The sequence below is a fragment of the Heliangelus exortis genome, chromosome 15, assembly GCF_036169615.1.
Source record: "Heliangelus exortis chromosome 15, bHelExo1.hap1, whole genome shotgun sequence".
Classification (NCBI taxonomy): Eukaryota; Metazoa; Chordata; class Aves; order Apodiformes; family Trochilidae; genus Heliangelus; species Heliangelus exortis.
Genome location: NC_092436.1, coordinates 7,141,833 through 7,154,269, shown reverse-complemented (window position 1 = coordinate 7,154,269; position 12,437 = coordinate 7,141,833). Strand labels below are relative to the sequence as shown.

Below are 12,437 nucleotides of genomic sequence, written 5' to 3'. Positions count from 1 at the left end.
AGCTTTAAACTTCCCCAGCTCCTGGAAAACCAACTCCTGATGGCATGGTGGAAGACCACACAATAAGTTAACATTGAGTTTTGAGGACTGTAGTTCTTACATTCTTCAACATGAAGTTAATTGCTTTTTCTACACCTCTAAAAAGCAGGTTTAAGTATTATTCTGTATACAATACACTTTTGAACACACAGATGGCTTGTTCATAGATCATGTAATTAGAGCATTCAAACCCTGGTGGTCTCCACATCCAGGCAGCTGTCCTGTCCACTGCAGGAACAGCTTCATCACTGACATAAGCATATTGACAGAGCACAAAACACCATGCTTTCAAGCAAACTGTTATATGGATGTATTTATTGCATTGCAGTCTTAGCACTTTTAAATATAAACATCTTTATCTGGAAAGCAGAATATTGCAAATTCAGTATTATTCAATATGGTGTTAGCAGCATCAGCTTCCTTAGAAACAAAATCTTTAGGAAGACAGAAAAGGAATTACAAATCCGTTACATTCTCCTTTATCACCATTTGACCACAACATGATATTGCAGCTGTGAAACAGACACTGAAATCACAAAACTTGACATTGAAGACTTAAGTAATTTCAAGACTGAAGTGCATCATTGTACCTGATAACCTGCACATTTGTAGTGTGCCAAGTCATAAAGCTTAACAGTCAAGTGCCTGAAGAGCACAGATGATCTATGCATCTGAATTACCTGACACATTATATTTTTAATAACAACACTTAACACTTGTTTAGTACTCCCTGCTTCTACAAATCCTTGTGAGACAGGCAAGGATTGCTCTCAGGTGTATTAGAGATGTGGGGCATAAGAGAGAAGGAGAGAAGTGGCTTGCCAAGGCCATTCAGTGAGCAAGTGGCAGTAGAGAGCCCAGATTTTGTCAGCACCTGACTTCCAATCCCACATCCATCTGGGAGGTCATGCTGCTCTTCTGTAGTTCATTAAGGATGTTTTATAGGTGACTAATTGGTTAACAAGTCCCAATCCACGTGACAACACTGCATACACAAACCATTGGAGAAGAGGTCATTTCAGCTTTAAAGAACCAAACACTTCTCTCATTTTTTCATCTCAGAATGATCTGTCACAGCAAAGATCCAATGACACAGCTGCACTTCGCTCTGAAGCAGGAGAAATCAGAAGCAATTGCTACAGTAACACACGCAGCTTTCATTTCTTTCCTCAGGGAAAGCACTGATCTTTTCAGAGGGAAAAAGGATGGATATGTTTTTACACAAACTGATCAAACTACTTTTCATTCTAAACGAATACAAGACTGACTGCAAGTCTCAGGTGTACTAATTTTCTTCAGCTAAGTCACATCCAAGTGCACACTATGAAGCTAGCAGCTAATAAAATAGTTATCCAGGAGCATCAGAAGGCATTTTCCTTCTCTGACAGGCCTTCACTTCTACCAGCCAAGAGCAAAAGCACTTATAGTGACATCTAAAAGGACTTGTAAACATCATGAGAGATTTTCCTCCCCCTAAAGTAGTCCTTTCTTCTGCAGCCCCAGGAAGCTAACAACGATAACCAAGCTTTATAACATCCCTGACTCAGAAGTGGTAATTTGCTTACTTGTTTTTTCCCCCCATTGGGTTTCCTCTGCAAAATTTTAGAGGTGTGATAAAACAGGTCAGTTATTAGGAATGGAGTGGGGCACAGTTCATGTGCTGGGAAATGCTCACAATGTGTTGGAGGCTGCACACCAGAAGTGTCTCTGCATACTCTCCCCTCCAGTTACAGAGCACAACAGCCCAGTGCTGGCCAAGTGACACCAAAGTGTACAGGCTAGAAAGTGACTCCCAATTTCCAAGAGCTCCCACCAAGTAATTTTTCTCTCCTCCTTTTTCCTGGTTTGCTTTCCCTCTTTGTTCACGCCATGAAAGCTTATAGTTGGGAAAATGTACAGAAGTACCTGTTAGACTTACAGTAGATTACACACATTTTTTTTTTTTCAACAAAAAAAGTCATCAAGTAGTGCACTGTTCCTGTGGTGCCCACCTGGAGGGGATTGTTGCTTTGCCTATCACTTCCCAAGTGACCTCATTTTTTTTCTGCCCAGGCAGCTAATGGCAACAAAGAATATTCATAAATAGTAGAGGTTTTGCCCACAACATTTATACTATGTAATAACTGATGCTTTTTCCTGCTGATACATTGGCAAGAACTGTCAGAAAAAGCTGTGAGTTTTTAAAGAAATTCTGTCTTTTCAAGTAAGATTTTAATTGCTCTACTTGCACCCAGCTGTTTCCAGTTTGATCTTAGGTCACACTGTGAGAATTGAACACAAGACATGTGACCTCCTGAAAATGGGGGTTTCCTTCTAATGACAGTGGCTCTTAAAAGCACCTTTCAGATAAAAAAATTAACATTACCAGTACATGAACGCCACAGTACTTTTAAACAAGAACTTGTAATAACATTTACCTGAAGGTGACACAACACTACTGATGGAAAAAAAAATTGATCAAGTTAAAGTTTCTAAATGAAAACTTGAGTGTATTCTTATCTTTTGGTCAAAGTATAATAATAAAGGTATTAATACCTTTGGTAAACGAAAAAACAAAGCTCAGCTAGGACTCTATTCTCCTTTACAAGCCTTCTATCTGATTATCTATGAGGATACTATTAAGATTTTGTGTTTCTCTCTTTGAGTTCCCTTTCCAAGTGGATGTCCCTGTCTTCCTCTGACCACAGAGTCAGCTCTCACCACAATGTACATTGCAGCATCTTGAAAAATGGAACACAGGACAGACAGCAGACCATGAACCCCTGTGCTTGTCATCTTCTTACCAGTGAGGATAATAATGCCAAGAATAAGGACTTGAGGTGTCTATGCTCACATCTCCTTTGTGACACTGCAGCTACAGAGAATAGCTAAGAGCAGACAGCCTTTTGAACAAAGAACTTTGATTTTATACTGACTGGAAAAGAAAAAACATGGAAGGAGAGAAATTTTAAAAAAAAAAGCTCATTTTTTTCCAAGGGTTGTTTGGTTTGGGTTTTTTTCAGCAGATTTACATGAATACTTCAGTGAGGTAGAAGACTTCATTTCAGAACATCACATTCAATTTTATTTAAAGAGCAACTTTATCTGAAGTATTAAACATGCAAGTGACAACACATACTGAATCACTTCCTTAGTCACAATCATGATGTCTTGAAAGAGACAAAATCACAAATGCTATGCTTAAAAAATAGCTTTTTGAAAATGGGCTTAAAAGATACAATGTCAGAAAAAGTAGGGGAAAGGAAAACACTTTGGAAGATCTGAAATTGTAGAAGAGGCTGTATTTAGGAAGCAGCTTGGAAATAATGAGAGAGGAAAACAGGGAAGCAGGAAGAAGGAAGAACCAGCAAATAAGCCATTGAATCTAAATTGGAAGAGAGAATTTTAACCAGGTGAGATAACAATGAGAATAGAGGATCAACAATTTAATAATGAGGTAGAACAAAATAAGCAGGCAAACTGTATAGCTCTTAACCAGGTTTGTTGACTGAGGTGAGATTTTGGAAGAACAGGTCAGCAATGATATAAAAACCAAGGCACAAATGCAAGTCTAAGCACCAGCATTCTTTATAAAACTTAGAAAAAAGAAACCTGTAGATGTAAAGCAACACACACCTTCCAGGTGTCAGAGAAGAACTGATGAAAGGAAAAACTGAGACTTTCAGTAGCAACTGAGAACTTGGTGGTGTCAACTGACAAGGAAAGAGGGCAGTAAAGCCACAAGAATATTCATGGTAGTTGTATCTTATTTAATGCACAAGGCAGTAAAAACTAAGCAAAGAGAATTAAGAATATAAGGTAAAGAAAATCAACAATTCAATTAGATGACATAGTACACAGGCCTGAGTGGAGATTTGACACCTCTTGGTCAAGTATGAATGAGAGAAATGAGGTGTCAAAACCTGTAGCCTTTGGCATGAATGGAAGAGGCAGAGATAATTATTCCCAGCAAATGAAGTAAAACCAAACCTGCTAGAAAGCAGAGGGGAGGAAATCCCCACATAGTGAAGAAGAATACTGACTTGTACTCACAGCCAGGTACTGACAGGAAAAGGGGAAAAAAATGACCAAAAAGAAAAAACTTACAGACAACATGAACACAAACAAGAAGAGCAGAAAAAGAGAGGAAACAAGAACCTCCAAGAGAAGAATCTTTCAGTGCCTAGCCTCAGTTCATAGTAGGAAAGGACTGCAGCAATAAAGCTATGCATAATAAGAAACTGTAGATATTATTACCATTTTTTTTCAGCTCATGATGAAACAGATTTGCATCAACAGTACTTTTTATTCTGAGGCATTTCTGTCCCAGGCTGAACTTGGGTTTGCAGCTCAGAGGCTGAGCTGATCAGCCATCCAAGCCCCATATCACCTGTAATGCTGACATCAAAATTTCAGACTTTTTGTGTGTCCAGGAACTCCTACTAAATTATTTCCATAATTCACCTAAGCACCCTAATGGACATGCAGCCAGTATGCTGCATTTGCAGCAAATAAAATATGTCACTAAGAATACAGTCACTCTTTGAGGACTCAGACCTCTATATACAATATACAAGACCTGCTACAAAGTTGTTCTACCCCTTGTCCTGGAATTTCCCATTTTCATCTTGAACACATGGAGCTGCTTGAGATGAGTACAGGAATGGCAGTGTGAGTCCTTTGACACAGATTAAATAATATAACAGCTTCATTTACCCTCAAACTTCTGCACGTAGCTCTTGGAAAGTACTTTATACCTAAAGAAGCCTGGACTGATCTACACTAGCTTAATAACCTTGCTAAAATAAAAAAAATGATGAGCCAAGTTTGACTTTTATACTTCAAAACATTTTTAGGCAGACCCCCAAAGCTCACTTCAACTGAAATTAGATGATGTGTCATTCATGCAGACAAGAAAGACCCATGAAGGCTTCTGGCCCATGAGAACCACTGGAGACACAGCACCTCTAGTTTCAACTGAGGTTATTTGAAAGGAGCTTAGATACAGTACAATTGTGCTCAGCACAAACATTGAAATCTGAGGAGAAAAACTGCATCTCTGCAAACTTCACTGTTACACTTCGTAGCAAATGGGTGAGATATGAAAGTAAAATTTTCCATCTACATCTGCAACACTCACAGATAAACTCCAAATATGGAGGTCCCTGCATCAGCCACATGAGCTGTTTGCTGGTGACACAGGGCTAAAGCACAGCACTACAAACAGATGCATTGATATTGAAACCAAATTAATCTTGACATCATTCACAGAAAAAGAGCAGCTTTCCATTAGAGGTTTTCTATCACACAAGGCATTAGGGAGCTCACTGTGAATAAGAAGCTAATAGCCATCAGTAGTAGCCATCAGTTGCTCCACCTTTTTATACAGTATTTCAAAATACCTGGAAAAATTATGTCTGGAAAAGAAGACTTTCATTTAACATCAGCAGATGAACTATTGGTTTCAATAGTGATCTTGAGATTACTCAGAACACACAAAATAGCATTTGTGATTCATTTCAGGTGGAGATCTAATCTTATACTTCATAAATGTGTGCCACAATTACCTCCTGTAACTGAGTACCTGAAAATACTCTTCCAACCCTCTGGATTTAGCTTCCTTTTAAGGAGCAGTGGAATCTGTTCTTGCCTTTCTTATCACACAAAACAACTGCATTGCTGACCTTGTTCTGAGACCCCCACCAGAGATCTAAAGAGGCTGCTTTGGCATCAGGCTCAGGACGCTCCAGTTAGAATTACTTCCCCCATCCTGTTAAGGCAATGGGAAGCCAGTCACAGCACCATGACAATGAGAATGCTAAATAACAACGAGAGCTGCAGCAGCATTTCATGCTATCAAATAAATACACTGGACAAAGGCTCAGCCAAGTCACTGTGCTAAATGAACAAGCAAGACGTTCTCTCCTCGAATAAAAATCTGGTTTATGTGACGTGTGAACACCTGCTGATAATCCACTTTGGGACGCCTTCTTCTCCGTGACTGGCTTCTTGCACGGGTACCACCAGCACTGGCACCCTCTGTGTGGGCTGTCCCACTGCCCACATCAGCTTCACCTTTGGCAGCCAGATGCAAATTGTCACCTGGTGTCTTCTTTTCTCCAGCTCTGCCCAAGCATTTCTGCCTCTCGTGCTCATCTTCTGCTCTCCCTCGTCCTGATGCAGCTTTTGATCCCAGAGTCTCAGAGTCATTTGTCAGGGCAAGCTCCTCTGAGACAGCTTTTGAGTCTGATCCCTTCTTTACTGAGGACTCCTGCAGTTTGAGTCTGTCAAACAGCTGTGAAAGAACATTTGAACACATTCATAAAACAAGAGAGGATGCTTGCTCAGCATTTCTGCATGGTACTTGCATATACAACCCCAAGTAAGAGCTCACAATATACACTTAGTGAAAAATACTTACTAGCAATAAATACTGCATTTTCTTCTCAAAGTCAAACCATGACATAAGGTGAATAGATCTCTTGCATGTGCATGAGCATCTTTATGTGAGCACTGAGGAATTTAATTTGGGGAGCAATACTGATGTTCAGTAGCATTTAACTTTGGCCAAGAACAACAGGAAGCTACTAAGTTGCCCCACTAGCTCACTTTTCCCAATGCTCTTGTAATATTGTCAGAGAGTAGTATAGAGATATCCATCCTCAAGCCCTCAGAAGAGGTATGAATCCCTGAGATAAGGGGCTTCAATAAGAATGAAAGTGCACACTGAATGGACATTTCAGTGTTCTTAAAAAAAAACCCTAAAAGATGCCATGTGGGTATTCTGAGAGGAAAGCAGACCAAAACCAATAGAAAAGCAATAAAAGGTAGAGGAGCAGATCCAAAGCACTGTATGAACTCATTAATCTAAGAACACATGGTGCTGAAACTGGAAAAGAACTGCTTTTACTCTAGGCTTCATGATACCTACACTAGAAGCCCAAGTGACCAGAAAGACATCTTGTTGGCTGGAGATGCAGGCTGTCATTACACAAACATTAGTGTCAGAGTTCTGCACTGCCAAATCACCTGGCAGAACAAATGTGGAGCAGATCAGTCAGGAGTGCAAAAAATGCACAGAACAAATACATTTAAGAAAATACATAGTAAGCTTATAGAAGGTCAGCTTATTAAACTAAGTAGTGGCAGCAACTGTGATCTGATATTAGGAACTCTGAAGTGGAACTTCTATAACACTCAACTTTCAAAGGACTTTCATAAAGTCAGGAAACCGTTTTTTTTCACCAAGTTCAAGTCATCTTAGAGTAATCTGTAATAAAAGGAGGTAAAATATTTCAAATGTAAACACGGTTTTAAAAATCAATGCTCCCTTTTACTACTCTGAAATACTAGATTCTGGAAAAAAAAAATAAAAGTGGAGATGGTTACCCACCCGGGTTAGGGTGAGCTGAGGTTCTGCATAGAAAGCTTTGCCCATTACTGGTTTTCTGTATGTCTCATCCACATCTGTCAGAGCCTAGAGGAAGATAAAAGAAAAATAAAGCTCAAAACTAACAGTAAACATGACGAAGCTTTGGACCAGCTTTGTCTCATGGTATTATGAAATTCTGCTCTACCTGAGAGAAAATTCATCTTAGCAACAAGCTGTGCTTTGGGGCACCTAACTTGTAATGAGGTATAAAGGCAACAGCAAATCCTAGCATACATTCTCCACAACTTGCAAAATTTTTGTGAGCCTCGCCTGTAAAATCTTACTCTCTCCTCATCTATTTCCAAACTTCTCACAGCCACAGGCTCACAAATATTTCACAGGTGCTTTTCCAACCACTGTCTTTATGATTTTCATGAGGTATAACACAGCAAAAAGCTTTTGCAGTCACATGTTAGTGAAAGAAAACAGAGAAATGGCTGCCACCATTAGAAGACTGTGTTTTGCTGAGAAACCTTTGGAGGCTTCTGATATTCCTCATCTTATACCCTCCTGGGTTCTTATAAAAAAACTTTGAAGGTGGTGAAGATAAATGCTTCAAAGCTACACTATCTCCTAAAATCTCTAAGGTGGCTTGGCATCTCTCAGATGTACTACTCCAACACTAAGCACTACTGAAGTCCAAAGCCCAGTGCTCAGTGCCAGAGCAAATTAGCTTTATGCACCACAAGCCCACATTAATCTTCTCAAAATGTAGCTTGCTTAAACCTGTTGCAAGTTTCAAGTTTTCAATGTATCAGTTATAAATCAAGGGTCGGAACAGCAATTACCATATTCCAGAATTTGTCAAATGCAACTAAAAACCCTGTGCAGACTCCACGAAGCCCTTTGAAAGTACGAATATGGACGTTGATTTTCACCCCATCTCGGACACAGCGATGAAGCTCCCCCAGTGGGCTGCCTTCATGGACTAAAACAGAGAGAGAACATCACTGCTCTTCAATAAAATACACATATGCATTAAAAAAAACCCAAACAAATGCAAAAATATCCATTTTGTAGAACTATGGCAGATTTTAGTAACACACATATCTTCAGGGCAAGTTGAATGAGAAGACCCAGAGCACTGTAACACTGTGGTTGTAATTACCACACCACCAAAACTCTCCTTATAGAGGGGACCAAAAAGACTTCAGGAAATATGAAGGCTTCACTTTACATGATCTACAGCCAAATCAGCCTTAGGTGAAAATCTTTTTGCTGCATTTCAGAAACATACTAAGTGATGTTACTCTTAAGTAAGAGGGAACAAAAAACTCATAGAAAACTCATCAAAAAGAGAAATGCTTAGTTAAGGGAAGAGAAATGCTTAGTTAAGTTAACTAGCTACAATCGATTAATAAAGTACTTTATGAGTACTTTAGCCTCTCTAGAGTTCAAGTTTCAAATGCTGGCCCACCTGCTGTGCATACAGGCCCCCTGCTTACAAGGGAAAGCACACAATTTGGGCTATAAATTATTTTTAAAACTCTCCAGATTGCTGAATAGCACTCTGTATGTCACTAGTACCACACTTCTTCAAAATTAATGCTGTCTAGGCTTAGATATAAAATATATGCTCTTAATTGAAATATAATTTATTTGGTAAACCACCACTAAAGTAAATTTTATAGAGGTTTGGGGTTTTTTTTTCCCAATTTCCATTGGAGGTTCTTTATAATAAGATCCTAAATCAATATTTAAGGTCAATTCTTTTGAAATTCCTGCACCAACAGAACCTCTGCATTTGTGCAGAATGCTAAATTGACATGATACTTAGAATTAATCAGCACCTATGACAATGAATACATTATGCTTTGGTGCCTAAGAAAGAAAAAGTTCTACTTTGGGCATTCAGAATTGAAAAATTTGGGCACTGCCCTTTTATAAAAACAACATGGTGATCAGAAAAGATACTTTGATCCCAATGAACACTTAGTATTTTTAATGAAGTGCACTAAAATTCTATCTTTAACAGCAATGCCATTTGGCTCTTGGTGTAGGTGCTCAAGTTGCACTAACCAAAGTTTAGGGGCTGTTACCCTGACTGCGTGCATAAACTTTGACAAGAAACTTGTATCATCACCACAGATTATTGATTCAGCAACATAAGAGCTGCCTCCCACCTCAACTCCTTGTTCTATCCTCATGTTACCATAAATGCCAGCACTGTATTTATGCCCCCAGGATGTGAAGTTAGTAACCAAGATAGAGCTGTGTGTTACAGACTCATGCTGCAGTTATGATTTAACTACAAGGTGCACAGGCTCAAATCAGAACCCTGGTTCAAATATGGTACTTTTGAAAACACAGCAGTTTCTCACCCTTTTTTTTCGTTGAAATCAAGAGGATGAACATAATTAACCAAATAACTGAGGAGAACATCACCATAACAGAATCGGTGTCATCTCTGAGTAAGCAGTTCTATGAAATTCACCACTCCCATTTCTGCACACAATTTCCCCAGCACACAGGTACCATTTCCCGTGAATTTCCCCTCTAACCCACGCACCCCGCCGTCACCCAACCACTTCCCCCCACCTAACGCTCTCTTCAAACCTCCAAACTCCCCCAAATTCCACCCCAACTCCTCCCCTCAGGCCACACCCGGGCTCAGTCCGCATCCCTCCACCCTACCTCAGCCCCCACGGCCTTCCCCTCCACCATCCGCACCCCAGCGACGGCCCGAACCACGGCCTCACCGGCCCCGCCATGGCACAACCGCAGCCCCGACTCCAGCCCCCACCTCCCCTCCCTCCCGCCCAGGCCTCGGTCTCCCCTCAGTCTCCGCCGCCCCCTCTCCCCGCGCCCTTACGGGGCATCCTGGTGAGGACGTTGCGTGGTGGCCGCCGGCGCCGGGCACCCGAGGCTCCCTCGGCCGCCTCCTGCTTCGGGCCCGCGTTCACCATGAGGCTGCGGAGGCGCTGGATGCGCTCGGGGTCGGCGGCGGGCGGGCCGCGGCGAGCGGTGCGCGAAGTGGCGGAGAGTCCGCGGCGGGAGGGAGCGGAGCGGCGGCCCCGCGGTCGGAGCAGGCCTCGCTGGAAGCTCTCATATTCGGCCAGGTTGTTGAAGCAGGGGGCGCCGGGGAAGGGCAGCGGCGTGCGGGCGGAGTACAGCGCCAGCAGCGGGTCGAAGCGGCTGGAGCTGACGTCCAGGCGGCTGGGGCTGGGGGAGCGCTCGGCCCTGGGCTGGCGGCGGGGACGCCGCTGCTCCGTGCCTCCCGCAGTACCCTCGTCCTCCTCCATGGTGGGCTGCGGGCAGCGGCCCCGCCACGGCCACCAGGGGCCACTGCCGCGCCGCCCCGAGAGAGCCCGTGGGGACACGAGCGGAGCCGGATCCGGGCGGCCCGGAGCGTGGAGGGGAGAACGCAGAGCGCCGCCTCCCCCGAAGAGGGGGACGGCCCACCCCGGGGCCCGGAGACGGCTCGCAGGCCGGTTCGGTACCGGTTCTCCGGTGTTATTGCGGTTTCTCTCTTGGCTGCTCCTTTAGTTGACTTCCTGGTGCAGCTGCACCGCTCACCGATGTAGTGGGGCCTCCCCCGTCAGCCCCCCTGCTGCTCCCCCAGGCAGGGCCCTTGCTTCACCTGCCCCGGGACCCAGGCAGTGGAATGGTGCCAGGGCAGAAGGTGATTGCGATATAATTCACGTTTTAGCTCGTAAAAGGGTATATAGTGAAGAATATAGAAGAGCAGCAAGGGAAAGGCGTTGGGGCTGCAGAGTGGTTTTACTGTAACTAATCCCACCATCAACCATTAATCTTTCATAACTGGTTCCTGTATGTTTAATGTGTCCTGTTACAGCCACACATCAGGCAGAGGTTACAGATCACCTTCAAGGGGAACTCTCATTTCTTCACTGAGTCACAGTAGGGGACTTCTTCAGCTATGGAAATAGCTGACCACAGGCAGAGGATACAGGTTGAGCTTTGTGCCACCACTGCCAGTTCACTTTCTCAAACCTTTGGAAGATTCATTTTCCCCTACAGCTACGAAACCATATTTAGGACTTTATGCAGGAGGATACCACAGGGAGTTTCTTTCACTAGCATTTATCTTAATACAAATTAAAGGCCATGCCTATACAGACAATCCACATCTTGGTTCCAAAGTCCACATCCATATGTAGAAGGATGAGTTAATTAGAAAAGCCTCTGAGGACAAGACCTAATACAGACCTATTTTTTAAATACACAATGTATATACCTTCTGCCCTTATGTATGACGTTGTCATAAAGAAACATTTCTAAGCATCAACCATGATTGCCAAATATTAATTTTTTTTTAACTCAGTCTGCAAAACCCAAATGTTACCACCTCTGGAACAGTTGATCTATGTGTAATAAATAGTAACATATGGCATATGAAAGTCAAGTAAATGACATTTGTGTCGTAAGATGAAAAAACAGACAGGAAGTTCTTAGTGGTAAATGACTGGTGCAATGATTCATTCAGAACCATCACCTCACCATTCCTTGTATTGTCTTCTTCAGAATTATACAACCCCCAACTTCCAAGAATTATACAGATTCTCTCACTGCCTGTGTGTAACTGCTCAGTATTAGCCCACAGCAGTAGAGGTGAAGTCCTGTACTATTATAAACACATAGATTCAATTGTTCAGAGAAACTGCACAGCATTTTGCATCAGTACCTGTTTAGTGGGTTTGTGCTTTAAAAAAAGCCAAATAAACTGCACATTGCCTTAAATGTATCACTTCTTCTGGGAAGGCTGAAAGCAGAGAGTCAGCTTCAATGTGAATTCATAGCATTTCATCACCTCAGTACTTACTTTTTTGAGTCAGATTTTATCAGCTTTCTATTTTTTTATGGCCATTCCAACTGCTGATTATCAGCAGAATAGCAACAGCTTGACAGATTACAGTTCTAGCACTGTGCTTTTGAAATCTGTATGGTTAAAAGCAGTAATAATATACTTATAAATACCTATTATATAATTAGAGTTGTATTTCTATATTGAAATCTGGTATTCCCT

The 12,437-nt window shown here is 42.1% G+C and overlaps 1 protein-coding gene across 2 annotated transcripts; it reads right to left on the bottom strand.

Moving 5' to 3' along the window:
* Positions 1 to 325: 325 nt before the first annotated feature.
* Positions 326 to 10,984, bottom strand: LSM11 (LSM11, U7 small nuclear RNA associated). Of its 2 annotated transcripts, XM_071758303.1 has the most exons (5): positions 10,263 to 10,984; positions 8,239 to 8,378; positions 7,412 to 7,495; positions 6,121 to 6,313; positions 326 to 1,024 (listed from the first exon to the last, which is right to left on the bottom strand). In XM_071758303.1, exons 1-5 carry the CDS (start codon positions 10,690 to 10,692, stop codon positions 945 to 947), a joined length of 927 nt encoding a protein of 308 aa, XP_071614404.1. In that variant the 5' UTR covers positions 10,693 to 10,984; the 3' UTR covers positions 326 to 944. The 2 variants fall into 2 exon arrangements, with proteins under 2 accessions (XP_071614404.1, XP_071614403.1); XM_071758302.1 differs by having other exon boundaries at positions 326 to 6,313; positions 10,263 to 10,979.
* Positions 10,985 to 12,437: the final 1,453 nt, after the last annotated feature.

Coding starts and splice junctions, on each gene's coding strand:
- LSM11 (XM_071758302.1), bottom strand. CDS start 10,692: ATGGAGGAGGACGAGGGTACTGCGGGAGGCACGGAGCAGCGGCGTCCC. Junction 7,496..8,238: donor TTGACAAATTCTGGAATATG/GTAATTGCTGTT, acceptor ATCTTCCTCTAG/GCTCTGACAGATGTGGATGA. Junction 6,314..7,411: donor CTCAGCTCACCCTAACCCGG/GTGGGTAACCAT, acceptor GTTCTTTCACAG/CTGTTTGACAGACTCAAACT.